General features: G+C 34.3%; 2 protein-coding genes, 1 long non-coding RNA gene and 1 other non-coding gene across 10 annotated transcripts in view; 1 reads left to right on the top strand and 3 right to left on the bottom strand.

Moving 5' to 3' along the window:
• The window catches only part of DOCK7 (dedicator of cytokinesis 7), a 217597-nt gene that overhangs the window by 108869 nt on the left and 81125 nt on the right, over positions 1 to 27603 (bottom strand). For all 6 annotated transcript variants that reach the window (XM_037043560.1, XM_037043513.1, XM_037043528.1 and 3 more), the window contains exon 15: positions 3283 to 3400. In XM_037043560.1, coding sequence (XP_036899455.1) covers positions 3283 to 3400 — 118 coding nt within the window. The remainder of the gene's footprint in view (positions 1 to 3282; positions 3401 to 27603) is intronic.
• On the bottom strand, positions 4944 to 16338 carry LOC118985235 (uncharacterized). The gene is made up of 3 exons (XR_005066080.1): positions 16060 to 16338; positions 15757 to 15759; positions 4944 to 4955 (listed from the first exon to the last, which is right to left on the bottom strand). It is a non-coding gene; the product is annotated as an uncharacterized LOC118985235 (long non-coding RNA).
• ANGPTL3 (angiopoietin like 3) lies at positions 13945 to 26761 on the top strand. Of its 2 annotated transcripts, XM_037043593.1 has the most exons (7): positions 13945 to 14504; positions 15142 to 15252; positions 18721 to 18835; positions 19872 to 19985; positions 20546 to 20641; positions 23026 to 23292; positions 26528 to 26761. In XM_037043593.1, exons 1-7 carry the CDS (start codon positions 14010 to 14012, stop codon positions 26710 to 26712), a joined length of 1383 nt encoding a protein of 460 aa, XP_036899488.1. In that variant the 5' UTR covers positions 13945 to 14009; the 3' UTR covers positions 26713 to 26761. The 2 variants fall into 2 exon arrangements, with proteins under 2 accessions (XP_036899488.1, XP_036899496.1); XM_037043601.1 differs by lacking the exon at positions 19872 to 19985.
• Positions 20205 to 20335, bottom strand: LOC118985733 (small nucleolar RNA SNORA66). The gene has a single exon (XR_005066183.1). It is a non-coding gene; the product is annotated as a small nucleolar RNA SNORA66 (small nucleolar RNA).

The raw sequence follows: 27603 nt of genomic DNA, 5'->3' as shown, positions 1-27603 counted from the left end.
TGTTTCATATCTATGTAAGAATTTGTCTGATTCAATAACTATTTGAGAACAATGGGCAAAAATCAGCCCAATGAAGAACAATGTGCCTACTGACGTTCATTAATAAGTTCAACTGCTTTATTCTAAATTTATATACCCATCTGACATTCAAGCATTCAAAAAATTTCTATCCATTATATTCATATCTATTGGGCAATAAGATACATTTCTTTCTTTTTTAAGAAGGTGAAGATTTCACTTTAAAATCTGGATGTAGCACATCATTTGGAATTTATGTAAGAAATATGATCCTAAAACGGTGGCATATATCTACCATACAAATTGGTGGCTTCTTCACTAACACAGCAGTCATGCTGAAAAGTCAAATATATATTATTTATAAATGATATTTAAAAATCCTATTTTAGCCCTGGCTGGTTTGGCTCAGTGGACTGAGTGCCCACCTGCGAACCCAAAGGTCACCAGTTGGATTCCCAGTCAGTGCACATGCCTGGGTTGGGGGCCAGGTCCCCAGTTGGGGGCATGCAAGAGGCAACCAATCAGTGTATCTCTCTTGTGCATAGATGTTTCTCTCCCTCTCTTTCTCCCTTTTTCCCTTCTCTCTAAAAACAAACAAATAGTCTGTTTTTTTAAATCCTATTTTAGGTATACTTTGCTTCCAGGACTCCCTGCAAGCTACTTCACATGGAAGGTGAACAACATTTTGAATTCTTACACATGTGTTAAAAAAAATCCACCACATTAAAAAAATACAATACTACTTTGGGAGGTTTAGCAGTAAAATATTATAGTCTTTTATATCTGCCTCTTGAATTCTAACAGCAAGAAGCAGAATATTCAGGCAGCCCATCAGAACAATGGCCTAATAATGTCATGGTCACGGCTTGATTCCTGAGTGGGTGAGACAGGCTTACAATGGTATCTAGCCACAGATTAAACTCCCACGTCTAGCCAGCCATTTCTGCATACACATGAACATGTACTGCAGACATGCCATCGTACTTCCATCAACACAACTGGTAAAACAACTCAAAGTGTATTCCTTATACAGGGCAATTAACTAATCAGCACCATCCCAAAATAAAAGGAACATACTAAACAACTTTCCTAGGTAACTCCAATTTTATCAGTTTGCTAAGAATACTATGTTTTTTATAAAATGTTTTTCCAGTGCCAGAATTAGAGTTTTTATCATATTGACATTATATGATCAAAAAATTGCCTTAGTCCTTATTTTTTTTTAAATAAGCAAGCAAGATATGTTGTTTATACATGCTTTCAAACCAACCACTCACATAAACATAAAAGTATTATATTTTCATATGGCCAATAATATACAAATAGAGGAGTACAGATTTTTTCTCTGAGAAGCTATCATTTTCCACAAAGTATCTCACTTATTTTTATAACATGAGTGATATATAGTGGAAAGTGTTTCTTTTTCAACCATTTGGCATGTAATTTTAATCCTTCATCAATACAAACTAAGCACCAATTACGTGCCAAGCACTAAGATAGGCATCAAGATATAAATATGAGTGAGACATGTCCCTGCCCTCAAGGAGCTCACAGTCTAGTGGACATGATGAAGAAATAAACACATAATCATAAGGTGATGAGGTCCATAAAAGAAGTGAGAGGATGCTATGGTAGCACCAAGAGAGGGAGTGGCCTAACTGCCAGTGGGGCTGGACGCAGCTAGGGATCTGCAGAGGAGGCCATAGAGATGCTACGACAAGGAAGAGTTTGTTAGGCAAACAATAAAACAGATTATTTTACATATATTGCATTTGTCCTAACCTCAAATTTATATGGCCATTCACATATAAGACAACAAAGCGTCTATTTTTACAAGCCAGTGTCTTTTCATCAACTATAATAGTATTCATTCCTTTGGCAGAAATAAAGAACTAGTAAAGACTATGAAATGATAATTCAAACCTCAAAAATAAATTCTATATTTATTCAACAAATATTTATTCAACATGTATTATATGCAAGGATCTGGAATAGCTGCCATAGAATACAAAGATGAATAAAATTTGTGCTTGCTGTTTTCAAGATCTAAAAATGCTGATGAAATTGAGGCAATAGGAAAGAAGAAAAGATACAGCTTTCCTGGCTAGAAAGTCAGAACTTGATTCAAATGACTGACACAGAGAGCTAAAATAAAACTGTTAACAATGTACCTATTCTTAGCTCATCTGCATTCCACTAGGGCTGTCAGACGTAGAACATCTGCAGGGACAGTTGTGCTCCTATTCCATATGTTACTAACTTCAAGTGCAGCCAAAAATCTACTTTCCTGCAACTTGCATTTATTAGTGTTCCACAAATATTGAATCACAATTTGGACAATCAAGAACCTCTCCAGTCTGGCCTCCATCTACTATTTTTGTCTCACCTTCCACTGCTCTGACTTACTGGCAACTCACTCCCACTCCTCCACTGAAGGACGTTCCCCAACTTCAATTGCTTTCCTTCCCCCACTGTGTAGACCCATTACCATTAACATTTTCACTAACTTTAAGGCATTCTCTCATATCACTGAACACCTGCGCCTTTAAATCCCTATATGGATCTACTTTCATACCTTGGTTCTCAATACAGGATGCAAAATGTAATCCCTAGGGGAGATTTTAAAATACCGATAACTGCCTGGTTCCCACACCCAGAGATTATAATTTCATTCAAATGAGATTCAGTCTGGACAATGATATTTTTTTAGTGCTCCCCAGATGAGTGCAATATGCAGCCAAGATTGAGAGGATGACTAGAGTTTCTTAACAAAGATGGGAAGAACCATACATATTAGAATCACCAGGAGAACATTTTCAAACTATACCACAGCCCATTCATCACTTTCCACCTCCCCTGCCTGGCCTTTTATTCTAAATAAGGAGAATCAGAACCACAGATGCCAAGACAGAGGAAAGTTACCTGTGCTTTGTTAGAGTACCTTAGGTAATTCTGATCTGACCCTCTGACCCTCTTTTGAAAGTCACCATTTTAAAACTTTATGCACTTGTCTCATATCCTCTAGATTACAAGTCTTATTCATCTTTGTATCTCTGGGAGTGCCTTGCATTTACCAAATCCTCAATAAATAAGACTTCAAGTAAATTTATTACTATCTGTATAAAAAGTAATACAGTTAAAAATTGTTTTTTTAAAATCACATTAATTTCCATCTTAGAGGTGCCAACCAAGTAATACTACCTCCAAAAAAAAAAAGTCTATATGAACTACACACAAAAATAGGAAAAGTAAAAAACATCTTACCGGCATGGCATTGCTCGGATCCTCCCCATACATAAACTGGACTTTCACCGTGATATTTCTTGCAGAACCTTGACGATTGGCAAAATTGAGACTTTGAGGGTATATGTAGAGAAGATTTCTGTGAAGGCAATAGTATACATGACAGTGAATGCATATCTGAAAAAATTATCACTAGATGTCACAAAACAGATGAACAAATACTGAATTACTAGTATTTCCTAGCCACTATGCTAAGTATACCCACATATACAATCATTTAAACAGATGGCAGTGAAATATACCCCAATTTTGCAAATGAATTGAGGCCTAGAAAAGTTAAGTAATTTTCACATACAACCAAGTAAGTGGCAGAGCTGAAACCAGAGTATAGGTTAGTCAGACTTCTCAACACGTTCTTTCCTCTACAAGAGGCTTTCAGGAAACAAATGAGTATGGACTGAAACATTATTAAGAAAATAAAAGACAGTTCAAATAGTACCTTATTTCCTCCATGCATGTTTAAATAGGATGACATTTCTAAATGCAGCTTTTATATAAATGTGATCAAGGACTTAAGTGGTATAATATTACAAATTATTATTCAAAAACATGTATGACAATATAGCAATTTGTCATAGCAATTTGTAAGTCACTATGAGACAATCACATATTACTCTCCATTTGACTACATGTCCAGTTTACAATCTTGCATCTTATACAACTTTAATAGTCTCTGCTGCCAAAACAGAGGGAAAATAATTCAAAAAATATTTCAACAGAGGAGAAATAATTCACCAAAAAAAGATCTAAAGGAGAAAAAGAATGAGAGTTACTCTACCTGAAGACTAATGTTGAGAGTTGATAAACAAAACTTCAAGTATAATAAAACCCTGCTAATGGACTGCTAGAGCACGGAAAAGAGGTTAAATTTTCTGGAATGTGTTAGGGCAGTAGAGAAACTTGAATACACCCTTTGATCCAACAAACCCGTCATTAGTCTAAGGAGGAAACTATAACATGTACAAATGGTGTTTAAAAGAAATTCACTACATTTTGTACAATAGGATATAATTACAAATAATTGTAAGGAAATAAAATGCTCATTGGTACTGGATTAATTACATGAATATATTAATAAAGAATAGTATGGAGCCCTCAAAATGATAATGTACAGTAGTATCTCATTCATGTAGAAGGAGATATCTAGCATATTGGATAAAAAAATAGTAGGTTCCAGAGCAGGATATACAGTGGCATTACCTTACTTTTAGAATTTGGAGGGGGAAGGATACTTCTGAAATATTCATAGTGGTTAATAGTGATAGCTCTAGCTTCTTTTTTTATACTTGCTTGAATTCTTTTACAGTGAGAATATATAATCTTTGTAATTAGAAAAAGTTATAAAGTAGTTTCCATGGTGGGAGGATGGGCATATATAAAAACAAGCATAAAATCTGAAAATCGCAAAAGAAATGGAGAAGAGTCTGTTGTGTTCCAAATAATCAAAAGTGTGAAAGACAAATATGAAAAGGTTATGATCAGTCAGTTTCCTAATAAAAGAACTAAAGATCAAAGATGACTATAACAACTGAAGTCATCAAAAAACTTTTGTATAGGAAATACTTATTATTCTGCACCAGGGAAATAAAGAAAGATTAAAATGCCATCCTTGGTCTTGAGGGGCATACAGTCTGCTGGGATAAAATGCCTATAAACAGACCATTTCAAAACAATGTAGAATTGTGAAAGGTATGCAGAAGCTGGGAGAAAGAGATCGCTGACTGTGGGGAAGTCTTTTCATCTTCTGCCTCTACAATATATTTTTGAAGAAATTGCATTATTTTTGTATAGATTTTTCCAGAGGCTATATTTTATTGATTCCATGCCAGTAGTGACATTTAACATGTTCCTTTGTGTTTTCTGTAAATTGGCAGCTGGATCTAGAGCATTGGTCATATTTAGTTTAGATTCAAATTTTTTTGACAAGATTACTCAATAGATGGTACTGTGTCCTACTATCAGGAAGGAAATGTTTGGCTGTTCTGTCTCTTTTTGTGCAATTAGTGGACAATGGTGATTAATGCCTAAATTAATTAATAAGGGGTTGCCAAAATGTAATATTTGAAAATTCATTCTTTATTTAGTAGCTGGGGACATCTCTACGAAGAGCAGTTTTCCTCATCGACTATTTTCTTAGCCAGTAAGTTATCATATGAGATGCAGGAATAAATGCTTGATTCTTTTCAATTATTTGTGAGTTTTCAAAAGAATTCGTCTTTTTTTAGCATCACTTATAAACTCATGGAGCAAACATATAAATTAACAGATTTCAATACATTGCAGTTATTATCTTTATTGGTGTTTAAATTGCCCCATCTTTGGCAAATTAGAAAGCCAATTCAAGCTGGCTCCTGAATCTTTCTGATTCAATGTAGCAGTCTTTCACGATTTCTTGCTGTCTATTATGACAAGATATTCCCGGCTCTTTTTATACACCTTCTCCCCAAACCTGGAATCAGCCATTTCCTCAGCGAGCTACAGTTCTTTGAATGACAAATGTTTTCCCAAGCCACAGTATGGACTCTCACTGTGAGTTACCCATGGTTTCTAGGCTATTACAGTGTAAATAGTTATGGAGAAATGCTTTTGCCATGAAAGTTATCCTGAATTCATATTCATATTTCAAATTCAAATTCAAGACTATAGGGTTTTTCATCTTTTCAATCTTATACACCATTTTCCCATAGTAAGAATCATTTTATCAGTATGTAGTGTCCTTCTCACTACAGCCTTGGTTTTCAAGTCTATTTTGTCAGATGTAAGTACTGCTACCCCAGTCTTTTTTCCTTTCCATTTGCACGAAATATCTTTTTCTATCCCTTTGTGTGTATACAGTCTGTGTGTATCTTTCAATCTGAGGTGGGTCTCTTAGAGGCTGTATTTATATATGGGACTTGTTTTCTTATCCATTCAGGTACCCTATGTCTTTTGGTTGGATAACTTAAGCCATATACATTTAAGGTGATTATTGATAGATACATATTTAGTGCCATTTTATTGTTAGACTTTTTTCCTCTGTTTTTCATTCATTTCCCTCCCTCTCATCCTCCTCTTCTCACTCCTTCTCCTTCTTCTTCAGGCAAGCCCTTTAACATTTGTTGCAGTACTGGTTTGGTATTAACAAGCTCCTTTAGGTTTTTCTTGCCTGAGAAGCTCCTTACTTCTCTTTGGATTTTAAATGATAGCCTTGCTGGGTATAGTAGCCTTGGTTGTAAGTCTTTGCTTTCCAGCACCTTGAATATTTCAAGCCACTCCTTTCCGGCCTCAAATGTTTCTGTTGAGAAATCAGATGACAGTCTAATTGGTGCTCCCTTTTATGTAACTACCTGCTTTTTCTCTTACGGCTTTTAGGATTCTCAGCTTGTCCCTCCCTATGAGTCTCATCGTGGTGAAATCATTTCTTCTGTCTGTCCTTGGCTATGGGCTTCTCTCCAGCCAGTGTTCAGTTCTTTATTCAGGATGATTTCTCTAAATTTAGTTGCAATTCCAGAGTGGTCCTGTGAGGAGGTCAGTGTAGCTTCCATCTACCCCTCCACCATCTTGTATGCCTGTGTATTCCTTTTAACACAACCCAACTCCATGACCGCAAAGACCTTATCTATCTAATCAACTGCTATATTCCTGATATCTAAAATAGTGTCTCATGTTGAATGAATGACTGAATAATACAAAATACACACAAATATTTAGTTACTTAACACTTCTGGGAGTTTGGATACCAGGTTAAATGGGAATAAAGTGAACTTTATATATAAGCTATGCTTGCTTTCCAATGTAAGCAATATTTTTAAAATTCAACTTGTCTCTAAAGGCGAAAGGCATGCAATTGAATCCACATACTTTTCCATTTCATTACTAACTCCACTAATAAATTCCCATATAATCCTAGTAAGCCTTTACCTTGTATTTACAATATTCCTTCAGAGAAATTTCATTCAGCAGGGAGAAGATAGATTAATGACAAGTGTTGAGATAGCCAACTCGCCATTTAGGAAGAAAAGCTGAATTCATATTTTATCCTTTCCTAAAATAAATTCCAGATTAATCAGTGGTTTAAATAATAAAAATAAAAATACTAGAAAAGCTTTAAATAGACGATATTTTATAGGTGAGGAAGGCATTTGAAAGCATTAACCACAAAAATGATAAAAGGCAAATTTTAAAACCTCTATAGAGCAGGTGATGCATGAACACAGAAAAAAACAAATGGAAAACTGGAAAAACACTGTTTGTTACATGTATGACAAAGAGCATCGAAAATAGGTAAATTCCTCAAATTAGTCAGAAAGAAAGAAAAAAGGGAGGATAGGATTTTAATGGTGGGTATAATTATAATACTCAGGGACTTCACGAACAGAGCAAAATAGATGGTCAGCAAAATAAACTACATATATTTGCCTATAATATTTATTGATATTTTCTGTCTTTCTCATTCAAAGCATTGGTAAACATTTATGGGAAAAGAAGAACTTTCATATATTCTTAGCAGAACTGTACATACCATAACCCTTTTGAAGGATAATCTGACATGAAAAATAATAATTTAAAAGTCAACATCTACAACATATGGAATAATGTCAACAATAAAGAAATAACACTCAACATCTATAAACATATTGTATGAAAATATTCATACGCATACATAAACACATTTTCTATGTACAGTATTTGTTCTTTTAAGTATATTTTACTGATTATGCTATTACAGTTGCCCCGTTTTTTTTCCCCTTTATTCACTCTGCCCTGGTCCCCCCTCCCACCAGCAGTCCTCCCCCTTAGCTCATGTCCATGGGTTGTACATGGAAGTTTTTTGGCTTCTCCATTTCCTACAGTATTCTTAACCTCCCCGTCTGTTTTGTACCTACCAATTATGCTTCCCTGTACGTTCCCCCCATTCTCTCCCCTCCCCCTCCCTGCTGATAACCCTCCAGGGGATTTCTATTTCTGTGATTCTATTACTGTTCTAGTTGTTTGCTTAGTTTGTTTTTTACATAGTTGTGAGTTTGCCATTATTTTACTGTACATGTTTTTGATATTCTTCTTTTTCTTAGATAAATACTTTTAACATTTCATATAAGGGCTTGGTGATGATGAACTCTTTTTAACTTGACCTTATCTGGAAAGCACTTTATCTGACCTGCCATTCTAAATAATAGCTTTGCTGGATAGAGTCATCTTGGACATAGGTCCTTGCCATTGATGACTTCAAATACTTCCTGCCCCTTCTTGCCTGCAAGGTTTCTTTTGAGAAATCAGCTGATAGTCTTATGGGAACTCCTTTGTAGGTAACTGCCTCCTTTTCTCTTGCTGTTTTTTAAGATTCTCTCCTCATTTTTATTCTTGAGTAATGTAATTATGATGTGCCCTGGTGTGTTCCTCCTTGGGTCCAACTTCTTTGGGACTCTCTGAGCTTCCTGGACTTCCTAGAAGTCTATTTCCTTCAACAGATTGGGAAAGTTCTCCTTCATTATTTTTTCAAGTAAGTTTTCAATTTCTTGGTCTTCCTCTTCTCCTTCTGGCACCTCTATGATTCAGATGTTGAAATGTTTAAAGTTGTCCCAGAGGATCCTAAGCTCTCCTCAATTTTTTGAATTCTTGTTTATTCATTCTGTTCTGGTTGAATGTTTATTTCTTCCTTTTGTTTCAAATCATTGATTTGAGTCCCGGCTTTCTTCCCTTCACTGTTGGTTCCCTGTATATTTTCCTTTATTTCACTTTGTGTAGCCTTCACTTCTTCCTTTACTTTGCATCCACACTCAATTATTTCTGTGACCATCCTGATTACCAGTATTTTGAACTCTGTATCTGATAGGTTGGCTATTTTCATGCCACTCAGTTCTTTTTCTGGAGTTTTGATCTCTTCGTTCATTTGGGCCATATTTCTTTGTGTTGGTGCACCTGTTATGTTGTAATGAGTGGAGCCTTAGGTATTTGCCAGGATGGGGCAACACACTTTGTTATGTTGTGATGCTGTGTGTGTGGGAGGGGTCCAAGAGAGAACAATGCTGGTTGCTCAGCTCTCACCCACTTTCAGTCAATTTCTTCCATACCCACAAGCGAATAGGGCCCATTCTGATGCTGACTCCTGGGTGGGTAGGCTTGTGCATGTTCTAGGACCCTGTGGGTCTCTCCAACAAACTCTCCTGTGAGGCTGGGAGAGTCTCCTGCCATAACCCCCACAGGGTTTTACAACCAAAGGTTTTGAGGCTGTAGTTTCCCACCCTAGGAAAACTTGGTCTGTCTTGCTCCCCAGTTGTTCCTCCCGGTTAATCCACACGTGAATGTGGGACCGACTGGTCCACCAGCCGCTAGTTTGCCCACCTGGTCTGGCCCTTGCTGCATGTCCTCTCCCATTGGCTTCCCATCTCTGTCCTTTCTACCAGTAGTAAATGAATATTTCTTAACTCCTTGGTTGTTAGATTTCCATACAGTTTCATTTTCTGGCAGTTCTGGTTGTTTTTTGTTTTTAAATTTGTTGTCCTTCTTTTGGTTATGTGAGGAAGCAAAGCATATCTACCTATACCTCCATCTTATATGCATAGTGTTTATAATTAGAAAACTGAAAACAACTGAAATGATCACTGATGGGGACTGATTAAAGGACATCCATATGATAAAAGAGCATGCAGCCACTAAAAAGAATATGATAAATCCATCTGTACTCATATGCAAATAAATTTTAAGATATTATGGTCTTAAACTGACTTATATAGACAGTATATCATAAACTATATACAATACAATCTTACTTGTGTTTTAAAAAACATTGTTTAGCTAGTCATCCAAGGATTCTGGCATGACAGACCCCAAAATGTTAATAGTGAAGTAAGAATTTTTATTTTTTACAGGTTTTTTAAATATCTGAGTGAGTATTTTCAACATACAACATTTAACATGTACTAATAGTGAACATGAAAACAAGTGAGATAAATAAAATTATTCCTGGAAAGATCACTCATCTTCTAGATTTGCATTGTCCAATAATATAGCCTAGTGAGACTATGAAGCATTTGATGTGTATCTGTTGTAATTGAGATAGTTATATACTAAAATATAAAATATACAACCAGTGTATATTCAGAGGACTTAGCATTAAAAAGAATATAAAATGACAATTAATATTTTTATATTGATCACATGTTAAAATTATTGATATACCGTATTAAATAAAAATACTAATAGTCCTGCCTGGTGTGGCTCGGTGGATTGAGCGCTGGCTTGGTGAACCAAAGGGTCACTGGTTCGATTCCCAGTCAGGGCATATGTCTGGGTTACTGGCCAGGTCCCCAGTATGGGGCACATGAGAGGTAACTGCACACTGATGTTTCTCTCCCTCTTTCATTCCCTCCCTTCCTCTCTCAAAAAAATTAATAAAAATATTTTTAAAATATATACTATTAAAATTAACTTGTTTCCTTTTAGTTTTTTTACATATATAACTCACTATATTTACACTGGACAAAGATAGAAAAAGGGAGCTAATGAATTGCTCTGGCATTATTCTTAGTTAATATACAAACATTTCTATTTACAAATGTGTTTTTCTCAGGGACTTTCAGAATCTTTCTACCAAATATTTTAATTCAAAAACAAATGGTCACAATTAAAAAGGAAGAAATTAAAAGGATACTATACTCAAAAGATCCAAAACGCCTTGTGTTTTATTTAGAATTTTTATCTCTGAAAGATTGCACAACTTGTGGGAGCATGTGGGACTTTGCTTTGCTTGGAATTCAAACAAGGCTCCTAAATGTCCTAAATTTCTAAGTTGCTAAAAATTTTGTGTATTAGTTCTTAGAAACTAGGAGTCCTTAGATTAGAGTCTACTTTTGCTTATTTCTTATTTTCTTTTGCACAACAATTTTAAATTTTTGTAACATTACTGATTATACTTCATCAGGGCTCTATTTAAACAGGTACAAGTTCATACAAAGGATAGGTTCTGCCTTTAATAATGGGTACTCAGACAAGAAGCACTGAAAGATAAATGTAAAACTATTTATAAAATTACTACTTTCATTACATTTCCCACGATGACACTCTTCCATCACTTATAATTAGGCAAATTATTTAATTATATTCAATAACATGTTAAACTACTATTAAAAATTATCCAAATATTTCTACCCAGACACAATATACTGTAAACCAACAATATGTGACATTCCTCCAATCTATCCGTTAGTGTTACAAGAAATTGTACAAATTGTATAAATTTTGCACAATTGTATAAATTGTGCAAAAAAGGTTAATATTATAGTACAGTAACCCAAATGGAAGAAAAATCCCTTCACACAGCCTCTCTCTGGTATTAGTGTCCAGTTACTACATGCATCGGAAGGAGGTACTTTTAAAATTTCTTTCTCTAAAAAGAATCTCCTATATCAAAAAGGGATGAACATCTACTATATATAAAATATATGCTTGGAAAACTGCCATGTTATGAGTGCATCATTCTATTACTAATTCAATAAATATTTATTATTTCTCCAACAAGTAAGGCATTCCACTAAAATGCTGTAAAATACATAAATTAAAAACAGCTATAGATCTTGCCAATAGATAGCTTATAGTACAACAGAGATGAGAAGGTGGCTTATCAACAAGAAAGTACATAGAACATCAGGGTCAATAGTTCTAGGCCAGAAAAGTAGACAGTCTAGTTAAGAGAAGTTTCGAAATATGTCCTTCATGACCAATGATAACAACACTAACTTTTCCCTTTAAAAAAGAGAGAAAATTCAGATTTGTTCACTAGTCCACCATATACTTTTATAATTCCATAACATGGACCACTAGTAAGGGCAAAATGAAAATAAACTATAAGGAAAATTTTGTTTTTCTTCTTCATCAGTGGAAATATTTGTATATTCTTTATTTCTCTTAACAGAAATATTTACATGATTCTGTATTGGATACTTAGAAAAAATACACACAGGCTAAACAAAAGGCATAATTCCTTGTACTACATTAAGGTCCAAGAAAACAAAACTCAGAAAACACATATTCAAGCAAAATTTCCCAACTGATGTCATCTTAACATGAGATGAGATAATACTTATTACAGTATGTACATAAATGAATTGTTTCTAATTAACAAAAAATAGCTACTATATAATCCTGTGGGATGTTTACTAAACAACAGGTAGTGTTCTATGTGCTTTAAAAACATTAATTTTTAATCTTTATACAACCCAATAAAGTAGGTATTTCACTTCACTTGAGAGACAAAAAACAGAGATACAGAAAAGCTAAGTAATTAGACCAAGAGTCACACAGCTGACAAACAGCAGAGCATTCCAATTCAGCCCGCCTCTCTCCATATTCATGTTCTTCCTACCACAGCAGTATACGCATCTACTGTAAACACTATATATCCAAAGCCCTAAATTCTAATTCATCAAAAGAAAAGGTCTCTATTTTATACCTGGAAGGAGCATTTCTAAAAGTAGATATTTACAAATGGTTTATTTTGTAAATTAACAATTCAGAATTTTAAGCCCTGGCTGGTGTAGCTCAGTGGATTGAGCGTGGGCCTGCGAACCAGACGATCGAGGTTCAATTCCCAGTTCAGGGCACATGCTTGGGTTGCAGGCCAGTTTCCGGCAGGGGCCAGTTCCCTGCAGGGGATGCACCAGAAGCAACCATACATTGATGTTTCCTTCCTCTCTCCTTCCATTCCCCTCTAAAGATAAATAAATAAAATATTTAGGAAAGAAAAACTTAAAAAAAAACAATTTAGAATTTTAAAGTGAAGGAAGGCTTCACAGAGAAGGCATTCATTTTAGGAGACAGATCACTGTTTCCTTAAAAACTAAAATACAAAAAAACTATGGTACGTTTACACAATGGAATTCTACACAGCAGAAAGAAAGAAGGAGCTACTACCCTTTACAACAACATGGATGGAACTGGAAAGCATTATGCTGAGTGAAATAAGCCAGGTGTTGAAAGACAAATACCATATGATCTCACCTTTAACAGGAAGCTAATCAACAAAACAAACAAGCAAGCAAAATATAACCAATGACACTGAAATAGAGAACAAGTGCACAGTGACCAGAGGGGAGAGGGGAGAGAATTTCAAGGGAAAAGGGAAAAGATTCACAGGAACAAGTACAAAGAACACATGGACAAAACTAAGGCGAGGGTGGGGGGAAATGGGAGGGAGGTGGGGAGCATGGGGGGGGTGCTGGGACAGAAGTAAAAGTCGGTAAACTATACTTGAACAATAATTAAACAAATGTTTTAAAAAAAACCTAAAATACAATTTGGGAAATGCATATTAACTCATTAATTTTTCTCAACTTTAATGATGAATTTACCAGTCTAAAGAGTTTGGTGTTAACTTTTAAATCTCTAAAAAATCATAACTAAAATAAGCCTTTAAAAACAGGTTGATATCACTTAAAATGCAATTTATACTATAGCAAAATTAAACACAGTAATAATTTAGATTTAGCTATTGAGTCAGTTGCTCATTTCTTTGCTTTCACTTAGCATGGATCTAACTCAATGTGAAAGGTTACATTGGTACAAGTTTACACAACTTAATGATTAACTACATTTACCTGCCAGCCTTACCCGTTTATGTGGCAGATAGTGGTATATATAGGGTTTAGAAATCTAGGTCTGCTTACAGGAGATAATTATTCCAAATTGCTTAAAATTGAATACTTAAGATAAAAATGTACACGATTAAGCTCTTTCTTTTTATTGTTCCTCTAGTTATTTCTTCCGGAATTGACCAAGACTATCCATCACTTGGTTCTGTATCTTCACAACCAAAATCAAGATTTGCTATGTTAGATGATGTAAAAATTTTAGCCAATGGCCTTCTCCAGTTGGGACATGGTCTTAAAGACTTTGTCCATAAGACTAAGGGCCAAATTAATGACATAGTTCAAAAACTTAACATATTTGATCAGTCTTTTTATGATCTATCACTACAAACTAATGAAATCAAAGAAGAAGAAAAGAAACTTAGAAGCACTACATCCAAACTGCAAGTCAAAAATGAAGAAGTGAAGAATATGTCGCTCGAACTCAATTTAAAACTTGAAAATGTCCTAGAAGATAAAATTCTACTTCAACAAAAAGTGAGGAATTTGGAGGAGCAATTAACTAATTTCATTAAAGGTCAACTTGAAATTCAGGGATATTCAGAAGTAACTTCACTTAAGGTAAGTAGAAACCAAAAGTGTTCATGATTATGTTTCAATGTGGATTTTTTTTTTAAAAAATATTTTAAGACACGCTACTTTACTTTGTTGTACAGGTGAAATACTTTATATTTTTTTAAGGAAAAAAGCCTCTAGGAAATAAAACTTCCTATTATAATTTTAAGGTAGTTTTTGTTTCCCTCACATATATGGAAACAACTAAACTTAACATTTCAGATGAAAACTATAACTCAGTTAAATAATAAAATATAGAACACAGTATTGCAAATTATTGGAGGCAAGTAAAATGTTAAAGGACTATAACTTGAAGCTATTTCATGTTTGAAATAAATAAAAGTAATATAATAAATGGTAAAGATTTACTCCTATTAAAATACTGGGGCTTTTTCATTTAATTGAAATAGTTGAAAGCTCAGGAAACCAATTTTATAGATGGTATACTTCAAATAAAACATAGAAACAAAGGTATGTACTATTTGAAAGATGCATACAAGAGAAAATTACCAATATTCATTTTTCTAATATACTATTAGCTTTAAAAAATTAGACTGTGATAATGTTATAAGAAATTTAAAAAGTCTAATTTAACAAAAATCAAAGAAAAAAAACTTCTAACCAGGCTATAACCTATGTGCAGACTTTTGTACAACAGCAAGATAACATCATCAAAGACCTTCTCCAGATCATGGAAGAACAATATAGACAATTAAACCAACAGCACAGTCAAATAAAAGAAATAGAAAATCAGGTAAGTCAATATTTTAATGGTATACCCAAGATTTCACATAAAATTTAGGTTTATAAAAACACTGAACCCTGAAATTATTTTAAATAATTATAGCTGAATAGTGAATAAAATTATCACAGCAGCATCATTGCTATGCTTGCAGGCTCTGAAGCTAATAAATTTACCAGGATTTGAATCCGGACTCTAAAACTTTTGTATGGCCTTGAAAATTACTTAACCCCTCTGTCTCTCACTTACCTCACTTACTCTTTGAAGATAGTAAGGAGAATCTTATAGATTTTGAGAAAAAAATTAATTCATGTAATATACATCCTCAATATAGCAGCCAAAGTGATTATGAAAATTTAAATTAGACCACGTCTCTCTTTGTTCAAAATCCTACAATATACCCATCTCACTCACACTCGCCTGTGAGGTCCCAGAAGACCCTTGATTGTCTCACTGACTTCATCTCTTCTGCTCTAGGCATACAAGTCTCTTCACTGTTACTGAAAAACATCAAACACACTGCCAGGTCAGGGCCTTTGCCTTGCTGTTCCCTGTCTGGAATGCCCCTCTTCCTGGTTCTGCATGGCCACTCTCATTTCCTTTTGGTCATTCTCAAATACAGAATTCTCAATGGAGTCTTCTCAAGTGACTTAAAACTTAGAATTCCCTGCTCCTGTTCTTGACACCCGCGACCTTCTTCATTACTCTCTTTTTCCCCTTAGCACTTTACAGTTACTTAACATAGTATATATTTAGTTACTTATCTTGTCTGCCCCTGCAGTAGTATGTAAGCTTTTCTAAAATGCCTTGCCCCAGAACATTAGTAGCCACTTAATAAGTACATGTTGAATTAATAAAGGTATTTTTCAGCACAAAAAGTCAATAAAAACTTATTATTATTATTATCACTATTATTATTGTTAAAAACTGTGTACCTGATAATTGAGTTTAATTCCCACCAATAAAATTAACCCATGATGTAAACAATGGGCTAGGTAAAGCTGTCAGAATCTATGCATTACAATATACAGGGTCTGGCACAAATAACGTCCCACTTTTATTACAAAATCTTTTATTACAAGATCATAAGGATGTAATTCTATAATATAACAATGTCACACTCAAGCATAGCATTTAACATTTTATTTTACTTTTTTCTTTTTTTTAAATTTTATTTAATTATTGTTCAAGTACAGTTTTCTTTTTCCTCCCATCCCAGCCCACCCCCACAGTGCTCTCCACCTCCCTCCCATTTCCATCCCTCCCCCCCCCCCCGTTTTTGTCCATGTGTCCTTTATATTTGTTCCTATAAACCCTATCCCTTTCCCCTGAAATTCCCTCCCGACTCCCCTCTGGTCACTGTCACCCTGTTCTCAATTTCAGTGTCTTTGGTTATATTTTGGTTGTTTGTTTATTTTGTTGTTTAGGATCCTGTTAAAGGTGAGATCATATGGTATTTATCCTTCACCTCCTGGCTTATTTCATTTAGCATAATGCTTTGCAGTGTGTTGGAGAGGATGTGGAGAAAAGAGAACCCTAGTGCACTGTTGGTGGGATTGCAGACTGGTACAACTACTATGGAAAACAGTATGGAATTTTCTCAGAAAACTAAAAATGGATCTGCCTTTTGACCCAGCAATTCCACTGCTAGGATTATATTCTAAGAACCCTGAAACATCAATCCAAAAGAACCTACGCATCCCAATGTTTGTAGCAGCACAATTTACAATAGCCAAGTACTGGAAGCAACCTAGGTGCCCATCAGTAAATGAATAGATCCAAAAACTATGGTACATTTACACAATGGAATTCTATGCAGCAGTAAGAAAGAATGAGCTCCTACCCTTTGCAACAGCATGAGTGGTACTGGAAAGCATTTAACATTTTAGGTGAACTGTTCAAATTAAAACTACAAATTAGTACACCCATATTATTACTTTACTCAAGCAAGCGTTACTTCTGCCAGACTCTATACAGTACAGTTCAAAATATCAATTAATAATACTATTAAATAGTCACTCAAGAAGGTTTCAAAAATAACACAGACTTAGCCTGGCTGGTGTAGCTCAGTGGATTGAGCGCGGGCCTGCGAACCAGGGGATCGCAGTTCGATTCCCAGTCAGGGCACATGCCTGGGTTGCAGGCTGGTTCCCTGCAGGCCAACTCCCAGCAGGGAATGCACAAAAGGCAACCATACATTGATGTTTCTCTCCCTCTCCTTCCCCTCTAAAGATAAATAAATAAATAAAATCTTTAAAAAAAAAATAACACAGACTTGGAGAAGTTGGTAAAAAAAATAGTTGTCAAGAATTATAAAACAAATAGTATTACCAATCCCCAGTAAACAAATGTATTGTTATATATTTCAGTAATTTTGTGATTCATAATTTTAGTAGGTTATTTTTGCTAATTTATGAATCAAATTTAGTAGGCTACTTTCATTAATTGTCCAAAATATTTTTGCCAAGTAGTCTGATTTCCATAATTTCATTCTTACCGTATGTTATTTTTCTAAATTTTATATCCTATATCTTTTATTATAATTAAATAAAGCTGCTCACAAATATATAATATTTTCATTAGAAAATGATATACATCTAATAATAAAATGTATGAAGAATTCATATAATGAATTTCTGAGTTGGCAAAAGCCTTAGATCATCTGATCCAACTTTGTCATGTTTAAATGAAGAAACCAAACTATAAAAGTTAAAAACCTTAAGATCACAGTTACTTAGTAGAAAAAACTGATGCCCAGTAAGTAAACTTTACAACAGATCCTTGTGAATTAGGTTCTATGAAACACCATTTATGCTAATATCAAAAAGCTAATACTAATAACACAAAATAATAAACATATGCTCCATTTTTCTCAATCCATAAGAAAAACTATCGGCCAACAAATTACAATCCTGGAACACTTTAAGTAAAAATAAACGGGTATTGCTAAACTAACAGACAATGAAATATTGAAAGTTTTGAAAGTAAGTAAATAAACCTTCCAATTTGTTTCCTTTACCGCTGTTTACATGTCACACACTACCAAGAAAGCAGCCATATTCAAGTCATGTGCTATGTCTTTATGGTAGGTCTGAGAGACAGTAAGACCTACAACTGAGAATTAATAAATGTAAAATCTGCCATACTACTGAATGCAATATTCTATTCATATAAATAAATAGAACATATTAAAGTATTTATAAATTCTCTACCTTTGGTCTTGATGTATTTAAACTAATTTGTTTGCCTCACTTTTTCTCTATTTATTAACTCATTAAATAATGTGCCTAATTAAATATTTTGAGAATGGATTATCTGTATAATCTGTATAGCATTGTTTATCCCTCTTAAAGATCAAAATAAAAAACACAGTATGAACTAAAAAACACATACAAGTTGTACTTTTAATATCCTCACTCAGATTCCTCTAATTGTATATTCAGTTCCAATTTTAAAAGTAGATTTATATTCTTTTATCAGTTAAGAAGAAGTGGTATTCAAGAATCCACAGAAACTTCTCTTTCTTCAAAACCAAGAGTACCCAGAACTACTCCCTCTCTTCACTTAAATGAAACAAAAAATGTAGAACATGATGGTAAGATAATTTGGTTTCCTTCTTAAAGCTACTATCAAATTTTCTATCTTTAATATTCCCATATCTTCTATCTTTAACATTTCCATAAAAAATAATTCCTATTCTCAGGGCCTTTTCTAGACTAAAAGAGAGTAAAGAGACAAAACCACCTAATATAATATCAACCTAAATTGGGTCATAATGGCTTTTTTTACCCTATAAAACACATTCTTATGACAATCATGGATATATTGATATAGACTTGATATTAGACAATATGGAATTATTATTAATTTTCCTAGATGTAATACTGCTACTGTAGTCACATAAAAGAATGATATCATGTTTAAGAGATGTAGGCTAAAATATCTAGGAGTTAACAGTCATATGTTTGCAAATTGCTTTCAAATAGCAAAGCAAAATATGTACTTATGTACATGTATGTTTATACAGCAAATATAGCAAAATGTTAATAACTGTGGAATATGAGTGGAAAGATTACGGTGTTGTCTTCAACGTTTCTACTTTCCATTGCTTGAAAATTTTCATAAGAAAAACAAAAAGATGGAGGAACTAAGTCTCCATTCCCAACCAAACTTCAACAAAATGATATCTTCCCCAAACATATTTATTATCTATGTAATTCATACAGAAAAAAAGGTCTCAGTTCCCTCTATGTATTTTTACTCTTCTATATACATCTGTGACACCTTCTATGAGCCAAACATTATGGTAATATCTTGAATGTGGTATTTTATTTATATTCTCCCTACATGTAGCAGACAAAGTGCTTCAAATCCTCATTTTATTGCTTTTCTCAAAAAGATATCAGTTTGGTAATAATTACTTTGATATTCTTTGCATAACATGCCACCCAATAAAAAATTCTTTAGCATAAAGTACTTTTTTGTCAATATATGAATTTCCGGAATACATTACTAAAAAAGGCTCAAGGCTACAGTCATTGTAATTCCATAAAATGTCAAGTAAAATCTCAAGCTCTACAGATATCATTCTTACTACTATATCTGATGTAATAATATTGTGTTGATTCTAGAGATGCCTGCTGATTGTACTGCCATTTATAACAAAGGTGAACACACAAGTGGCATCTATCCTATTAGACCCAGAAACTGTCAAGTTTTTAATGTCTACTGTGATATTAAATCAGGTAAAACTGGACTATGAAGAAAATGGACAGTAGCTATACTATTCTATACTATTAGTAAGACTGATTCTGTTACCTTTATTTTGAATATACATAAAATGAAATATCAACATGAATAGTAGTTATATAAATCTAGCATCTACAGTTGTCTTCATATATTTACTCATTCATATATTCAATATTCTCCATCTTTTCCTTTCTTTTTTCTTTCTTTTTTTTTCACACTGTCCTACGATAGAACGGATCACCTCAGTAGCTTCTGAGGCCAATGCATTTCCATCACCACAATTACTTTAGCAAACCTGGTTCCCTTCACTTCTGCAACACATCTTTTTCTATAAAATAATCTGAAATAACTATTGTCAATAAATGTATTAAGACAAATTCATTAGCTGCCCTTAACTTCTTAGGGTGAAAATACATAATAAAAATGTTATTATCATAATAACATTAATAACTATTTTACAGAGCCACCAGTGAAAAACAAGCCAAATGTTACAGTATTTTGTTACATCTGTCAGCATAAGTCTATTAAAATGCACATTTTCATTCACCGTATTCAGGTAATTCATGGACATTGATTCAGCATCGAATAGATGGATCTCAAAACTTCAATGAAACTTGGGAAAACTACAGATATGGTTTTGGGCGGCTTGATGGTAAGATTAACTTCATCCATTTATTCATTCGTTTACTTGTTAAAAATACGTATTTAAGACTTATCATGAGCTAGACATTAGGAATGCAACAATGAATGAGGAACTGCCTCAGCCTTCATTAATACTTATTAACGAGTTACACATTTATTAGTAATTACAATTATTATGGCTTTTTAAAAGAATATTTGATTGATTATGCTTTAGTTGTCCCCTTTTTTTTCTCCCCTTTATCCTCTTCCACCTGGCACCCCTATTCCCTTCAACATTCCCCTCAGCTTAGTTCATGTCCATGGTCATATATGTAAGTTCTTTGGCTTTTCCATTTCCTATACTATTCTTAACCTCCCCCTGTCTATTTTGTACCAACCAATTATGCTTCTTATTCTCTGTATGTTTCTCCCCATTCTCTCCTTCCCCACTGATAACCCTCCATGTGATGTCCATTTCTGTGATTCTATTATTGTTCAAGTTGTTTGCTTAGTTTGTTTTACACTTACTATATCTTTACTTGAATTATACTATTCACAACTACATGTTGGTTCTTTAGTATACTTATCACAATTTAATTCAATAGCTTCTATTTATTATAATTATTCAAAACAATTTTGATTAAGTGCTATGTACTTTGATACAAGGTAAGTGCTATGAATAAGCAACAGAGAAAACCATATTTATCAGTATAACTCTTCCTTATTAACATTTTAGATATCAATTATTTAAAGGTAGGAGAGATGAAGCTATCAGGTATATAGTATAAAATGCTTAGACTTCAATTATTTAAATATAAATGTATACCATAAGATGTGCAGTTTAAAATAAATTAGTCAACTCAATACAATTATTATATTTGGATCAGAAAATAAACAAGATAAATGGGAGGGAGGGGGGAGGATGGGGGGGTGGGATGGGATGGGAGTAATAGACAGAAAACTGTACTTGAAAAATAATTAAATAAAAAAATTGGGGAAAAAAAAGAAAGAAAATAAACAAGATAAAAATAAGCAAAATAAAAATACCAGAGGTTTAAAACCCCCAAAACATGTTATATAAGCCATGAATAATATATAAGTGCACATTTATAAGGTAGAAAACATTATTTTATCAATTTTTTAAATACTTGATACATATACTTGAGCATTAAAAAAATCTGTATTCAAACTACAAGTTAAATACCTAACTAAAAGGTATATTCAATAACTTGTTTTGTAACTTCAAATCTTCTAAGAGTAAATAAGCCCCAAAATAAAAGGCTAATGGTTCAGTTCAAAGTGCCCATTTATTTCTGTAAGCAGGTAAGCCATCTACAACACATTCAAAACCTATGCACAAATGAGTGCCCAGTATGTGGCTCTCACGTCTTTAAATTTAGGTTTTATTATAATAACCCACTGGAAGCACATAGGAAATCGTCTCCGGAATCAAATTTCTATTCCCGAAATACGTAATTCCTCTTCCCCCACCTTGGTGGTGGCTATTAGATATATATGCTTGCTGTAGAAAAAACAACTTTTCCTTTCTTCCTGGTTTCTAGTTCATAAGCAAAATTGACTGAACACTGTAGATGGTAATCTTAGTGTTTTGCCAGGTTTTGTCAGCCTTCCCATTAAATTGTATTTGAGATAAAAGAAAAAGAAAAAGAAAAAGAAGAAAAAGAAAGTAGCCATTTGTACTGGCTATCCTTAAAATGAAATCTGTTTCTAATTCAATATCAATAGAAAAATTTTACTTTTTTCCATAAATATTTTGATAAGAGGACTGAGATAATTTAAAAAGATTTATTTGTATCTATTATATTTTTATTTCAAATAAAAATAACTTTTAACAGAAGTTATTAAGAATTATGCTTTTTAATTTTAAATGTTTTTAAAGATTTCCTTCCTTCTTTTTTCACCAATAAATATATATATCAAGCAAATATCAAAAGCCAAGGCTAAATTTGAGGAAAATGACTGCCATTATCCATGTCCCTAAAAATACTTAACAAATCACTTGATCATGTATGGGTATTAGTAAAGAGCTGATAATAAAGCCAGTACATATAAGGACCCAGAGGTGAGATAATATTTACCAATGTCCAGACCTAAAAATACCTTTAAGAGCCTAATGTGTTTAACCCATGAAATATTATGTCTCATAATATCCATTTTAGAAAGGATAATCAGACTTAGGCAAGCCTATTAATATCCTTAATATTTTTTGTACATGTAACTATCTTCAAAAAAACTGGTTGAAAAAGAAATCTTTTCAGAGTTGCTAAGATAACAAAAGGATTCAAGACTAAAACAACTCATTTACTTACACTAGTAAAAAACTGTCTCAAAAAAACACATCAATACCTATTCTGCAGTTAACAATCCATAGACTTTTACAATTTTTCTTTTCAGGAGAATTTTGGTTGGGTCTAGAGAGGATCTACTCCATAGTAAAGCAATCTAATTATATTTTACGAATTGAGCTGGAAGACTGGAAAGACACCAAGCATTATATTGAATATACTTTTCACCTGGGAAATCATGAAACCAACTATAAACTACGCCTCACCGAGATGAAAGGAAATGTCCCCAGCATACTCCCAGAAAACAAAGATTTGGTATTTTCTACTTGGGATCACAAAGCACAAGGACACTTCCTCTGTCCAGAAAGTTATTCAGGTATACTTTTCCTAATATCAATACTTTTTCTTTTATTCTCTTTGTTATAAATTATATCTTATTGATTATGTTATTACAGTTGTCCTGATTTTTCCCCTGGGACCCCCTTGCCACCCAGCACCCCTTACTCCCTCAGGCCATCCCCCCACCATTGTTCATGTTCATGCATCATGTATACATTTTCTTTAGCTGTTCCATTTCCTATACTGTAGTTTACATCCCTATGGCAATTCTGTAACTACCTATTTGTACTTCTTAATCCCCTCACCTCTTCACCCATTCCCCCACTACCCCTTTCCATCTGGCAACCATCAAAACTCTATCCATGATTCTGTATCCATGACTCTGTCTCTGTTCTTCATTTGCTTAGTTTGTTTTTTAGATTCAATTGTTGATAGATTTGCATTTTTTGCCATTTTACTGTTCATAGTTTTCATGTTCTTTTTGAGTCTCTTTAACATTTCATATAATAATTTCATGTGTACTCCTTTAGTTTAGTTTCTTGTTTTGTTTTTGTCTGGGAAGCTCTTCTTCTGCTCTTCAATTCTAAATGATAGCTTTTTGGGGTAGAGTTGATAGCTGTAGTTCCTGGCTTTTCATGACTTTGAATATTTCTTTCCAATCACTTCTAGTCTGCAAAGTTTCTTTTGAGAAATCAGCTGACAGCCTTATTGGAACTCCCCTGTAGGTAACTAATTTCTTTTCTTTAGCTGCTTTTAAGATTCTTTCTTTATTTTAACCTTTGGCATTTTAATTTTGATATCTCTTGGAGTGGGTCTCTTTGTATCCATCTTGTTTGGGACTCCCTGTGCTTCCTAGACTTGCATGTCTATTTTGTTTGCCCAATTAGGGAAGTTTTCTTTCATTATTTTTTCAAACAGATTTCCTATTTCTTGCTCTCTCTCTCTCTTCTTTTTCTGGCACCCCAATGATGCGAATGTTTGACTTCTTGAAGTTGTCCCAGAGGCTACTTATACTATCCTTATTTTGGGGGGGGATTCTCTCTTCTTTTTATTGTTCTGATTGGTTGTACATTGCTTCCTTATGTTTCAAATCATTGATTTGATTCTTGGCTTTATCCACTCTACTGTAGTTTCCCTGTAAGTTGTTATTTCAATTATTGTACCCTTCATTTCTGACCAGATGTTTTTTATGCTGTTGAGGTCTTCACTAAGTTCCTTGAGTATCCTTATAACCAGTGTTTAGAACTCTGCATATGATAGATTGCTATCTCCATTTTGTTTAGTACATTTTCTGGAGTTTTGATCTGTTCTATCGTTTGGCCACATTTCTTTGTCTCCTCATTTTGGCAACCTCCTGTGTTTGTTTCTATGTATTAGGTAGAGCTGCTTTGACTTCCTGTCTTGGTAGCATGGCCTAATGTGGTAGGTGTCTTATAGGGACCAGTGGTACAGCCTCCCCTATCACCCAAGCTGAGTACTCAAGGTACACCCTTCATGTGGGCCGATGACACCCTCCTCTTGCAGGAGGAGGTCATCTGTTGGCAGGTCAGTTGCTGTTGGCAGGTCAATGGGAGGGATTTAACCAGGCCAGTCAGCCACAAGGACTGGCTGTGACCCCTTAACACCAATCTCTGCCCTTCGTGGAGAATCAGCTGTGTAGCATGGGGTTGTAGTGTTCTGACATTATCTATAGCTGTCCAATGGGTGCACTGACCTGGGGATTTCCCCAGGTGGTGCAGGACAAGCTCAGCCCCACCTGTGTTTTGCCTGGGGCCACCCTGCCTGAGCTATAAAGCAATCTGAGATAGCTGCTACTTTTGCTGGGCTTAGAGAGTCTCAGGCAAAGCCAAACTATGAATCTAGCTGGCTGCTGCTAGTTCCATGCCTGGCGCCACACTGAGGCCAGCTGTTGCTTGTTTGAGAGGATTTACAAGGTTGTGAAGCTTGAGCCAAGAATAGCCATTCATATGGAAAAGAAGTTTGGGTGGGCCCCGTGGCTGGGTCGGGCAGAGTCTCTGGGGACCTGCATGGTGGGTCAAACTGTAGCCAGGTTGATGGAGTCTCAGATATGGCACCATGTTGCCAGCTTTGTGGGAGGAGGGTTTAGACATGGGACCTTGGCCTCTGCTTGCCTTCATGCCAGACAGTTCAATTTCTTCCTTACACCATCAGAGCCTTTCAAACTGTTACCCTGATGCTAGAGCTCAGACGGGGTGAGTCTTGAGTCTGAGTAGTTGATTTGTGTGTAGGTTCTTTAAGGGGAACTACTTGGGGCTTCAGCAGCTTCTTCCACCAATTCAAACCCCGCTGATTTTTGCAACCAGAAGTTGTGGAGACTTACCTTCCTCTAACTGGAACCCTGGGCTTGGCAGACTGGTGTGAGGCTTGGACTCCTCACTCCTGAGATATCCCAAATTTTATCCATTACACATGGTTGAGACCAGCCCTTTCTGTGTCTGTGACATTCCTACCAGACTGAATACCTATATGCCACATATAATATATATGTATATGTGTGTGAATGTATGTGTGTGTGTATGTATATATATATGGCGTCTCTTTAATCTGTAGGAGTCACAGTTCCATTCAACTCAATTTCTGATGGTCCTAAGTGATCATCGTGTTATATTTTAAAGATTTTATTTATTTATCTTTAGAGAGGAAGGGAAGGAGAGAAGGAGAGAAATATCAATGTATGGCTGCCTCTCATGTGTCCCCTGCTGGGAACTGGCCTGCAACATTCCCAGGCATGTGCCCTGACTGGGAATCAAACTGCGATCATGTGGTTCGCAGGCCCACACTCAATCCACTGAGCTACACTAAGCCAGGGCTCACTGTGTTATATTTTAGTTGTAATTTTGATGTGTTTGTGCAAACAGGCGAGCTATGTCTGCATGTGCCACCATCTTGACTGGCAGTCTCAATACTTTGTTTTTCTGTGTTTATACTAACTCCCCCAAGTATTAGCTAATATCTACAATGTCAACTCTTTAAAATCTGAATTCCAAATAAACATTTTTTCTATAGATAAAGATATCTTAAGTGTTAAAATTCTATTTTAATTCAAGTAGGTATTTTACCTTTAACCTTGCTCAGATATTTTATTCTTGTTGAGGTATATGAGACTTGTATAGATTATTTAAAATAAAGATGTATCATATAACACTGTCATATTTTATAAGAAATGGAGATATATATACCAATGGGGAAATACAATAACAATATCCTCATATGAGTTTGTATCCACTGAATTGTATATCTATCTTCTTTAGGAGGCTGGTGGTGGCATGATGTATGTGAAGAAAACAACCTAAATGGTAAATATAACACGCCAAGAGCAAAAACTAAGCCAGAGAGGAGAAGAGGAATATGTTGGAAGTCTCAAAATGGAAGATTATACTCTATCAAATCAACCAAAATGTTGATCCGTCCAACAGATTCAGAAAGCTTTGAATAAACTAAGGCAAATGAAAAAGCCAATAAATTAAACATTAAAACCTTTCCAAGTTACTGTGGTTTAATAATCTGATATTCAATCTGTAGTAGAAGCTTTAGAAAAAGATAATTTTAAAGCCACTATCAATTTATGATTAAATATTATCATCACATCATTTAAAAGAACACCATTTACCTTCTCAAATTCTTATGATATCATATATTCATTTATTTTGCGATATGAAAAGTGATTTTAGATGTCACAATCTAAATTTCAACCAATGGGGGAATTTTTAAATAACTGTTTTAAATAAAAAATTTACAAAGAGTCTTCTATTTTAAGTCAGCATGTGGGCTAATTTCACAACTTCCCAGGTTATAAAAAGACTAGTTTTCTTGCTAAAATTCTAAACTTGAATGAAAATAAAGGACTAATAATTGTATAGGTCTCAAATGCTGTAATGCTATTACTTCAAAAACAAATTTTATTCAATTCACAGTACATATGAAAATCTATAATATGAATTTTTAAACTGATGCTTAATTTTGCTATAAAATAATTTGGAGTAAATGTTTTACATGCTTTACTTGTAAACTGGGATGAAATACTGTATTGAAATACATTCACTGTTTTAAATTCAGCAGATCATAATTACTAACTCATAGTGACTTTTATATCAGGTCCCACTGTACCTTAACACAAATTTTCTAACTTATCTATAATGTATATGCCTTATATATTTTAACACTTAATTACTGTGGAAAAAAACATTTTAAGGGATCTTATCGGAACACATTAAGAATGAGTGTATTTGTGACATGAAGTTAAAGTTTAACAATTTATCCCCTTGACACGGTGTGAGTCTAATATTTATGTGTAGCTTTTCAAATAGATTAAAAAGCACTCAGTTTC

Source organism: Sturnira hondurensis, unplaced genomic scaffold (genome assembly GCF_014824575.4).
Source record: "Sturnira hondurensis isolate 20B ecotype Veracruz unplaced genomic scaffold, ASM1482457v3 Scaffold0000648, whole genome shotgun sequence".
Lineage (NCBI taxonomy): Eukaryota > Metazoa > Chordata > Mammalia > Chiroptera > Phyllostomidae > Sturnira > Sturnira hondurensis.
The sequence above is the reverse complement of the archived record's forward strand: the minus strand, read 5'-3'. Positions and strand labels throughout refer to the sequence as shown.

Excerpts from the sequence above, each read along its gene's own strand:
- ANGPTL3 (XM_037043593.1), top strand. The coding sequence starts at position 14,010 with ATGTACACGATTAAGCTCTTTCTTTTTATTGTTCCTCTAGTTATTTCT. Across the intron at positions 19,986-20,545 it reads CTACTGTGATATTAAATCAG|GTAATTCATGGACATTGATT; the intron begins GTAAAACTGGAC and ends CACCGTATTCAG. Across the intron at positions 20,642-23,025 it reads TGGTTTTGGGCGGCTTGATG|GAGAATTTTGGTTGGGTCTA; the intron begins GTAAGATTAACT and ends TTTTCTTTTCAG.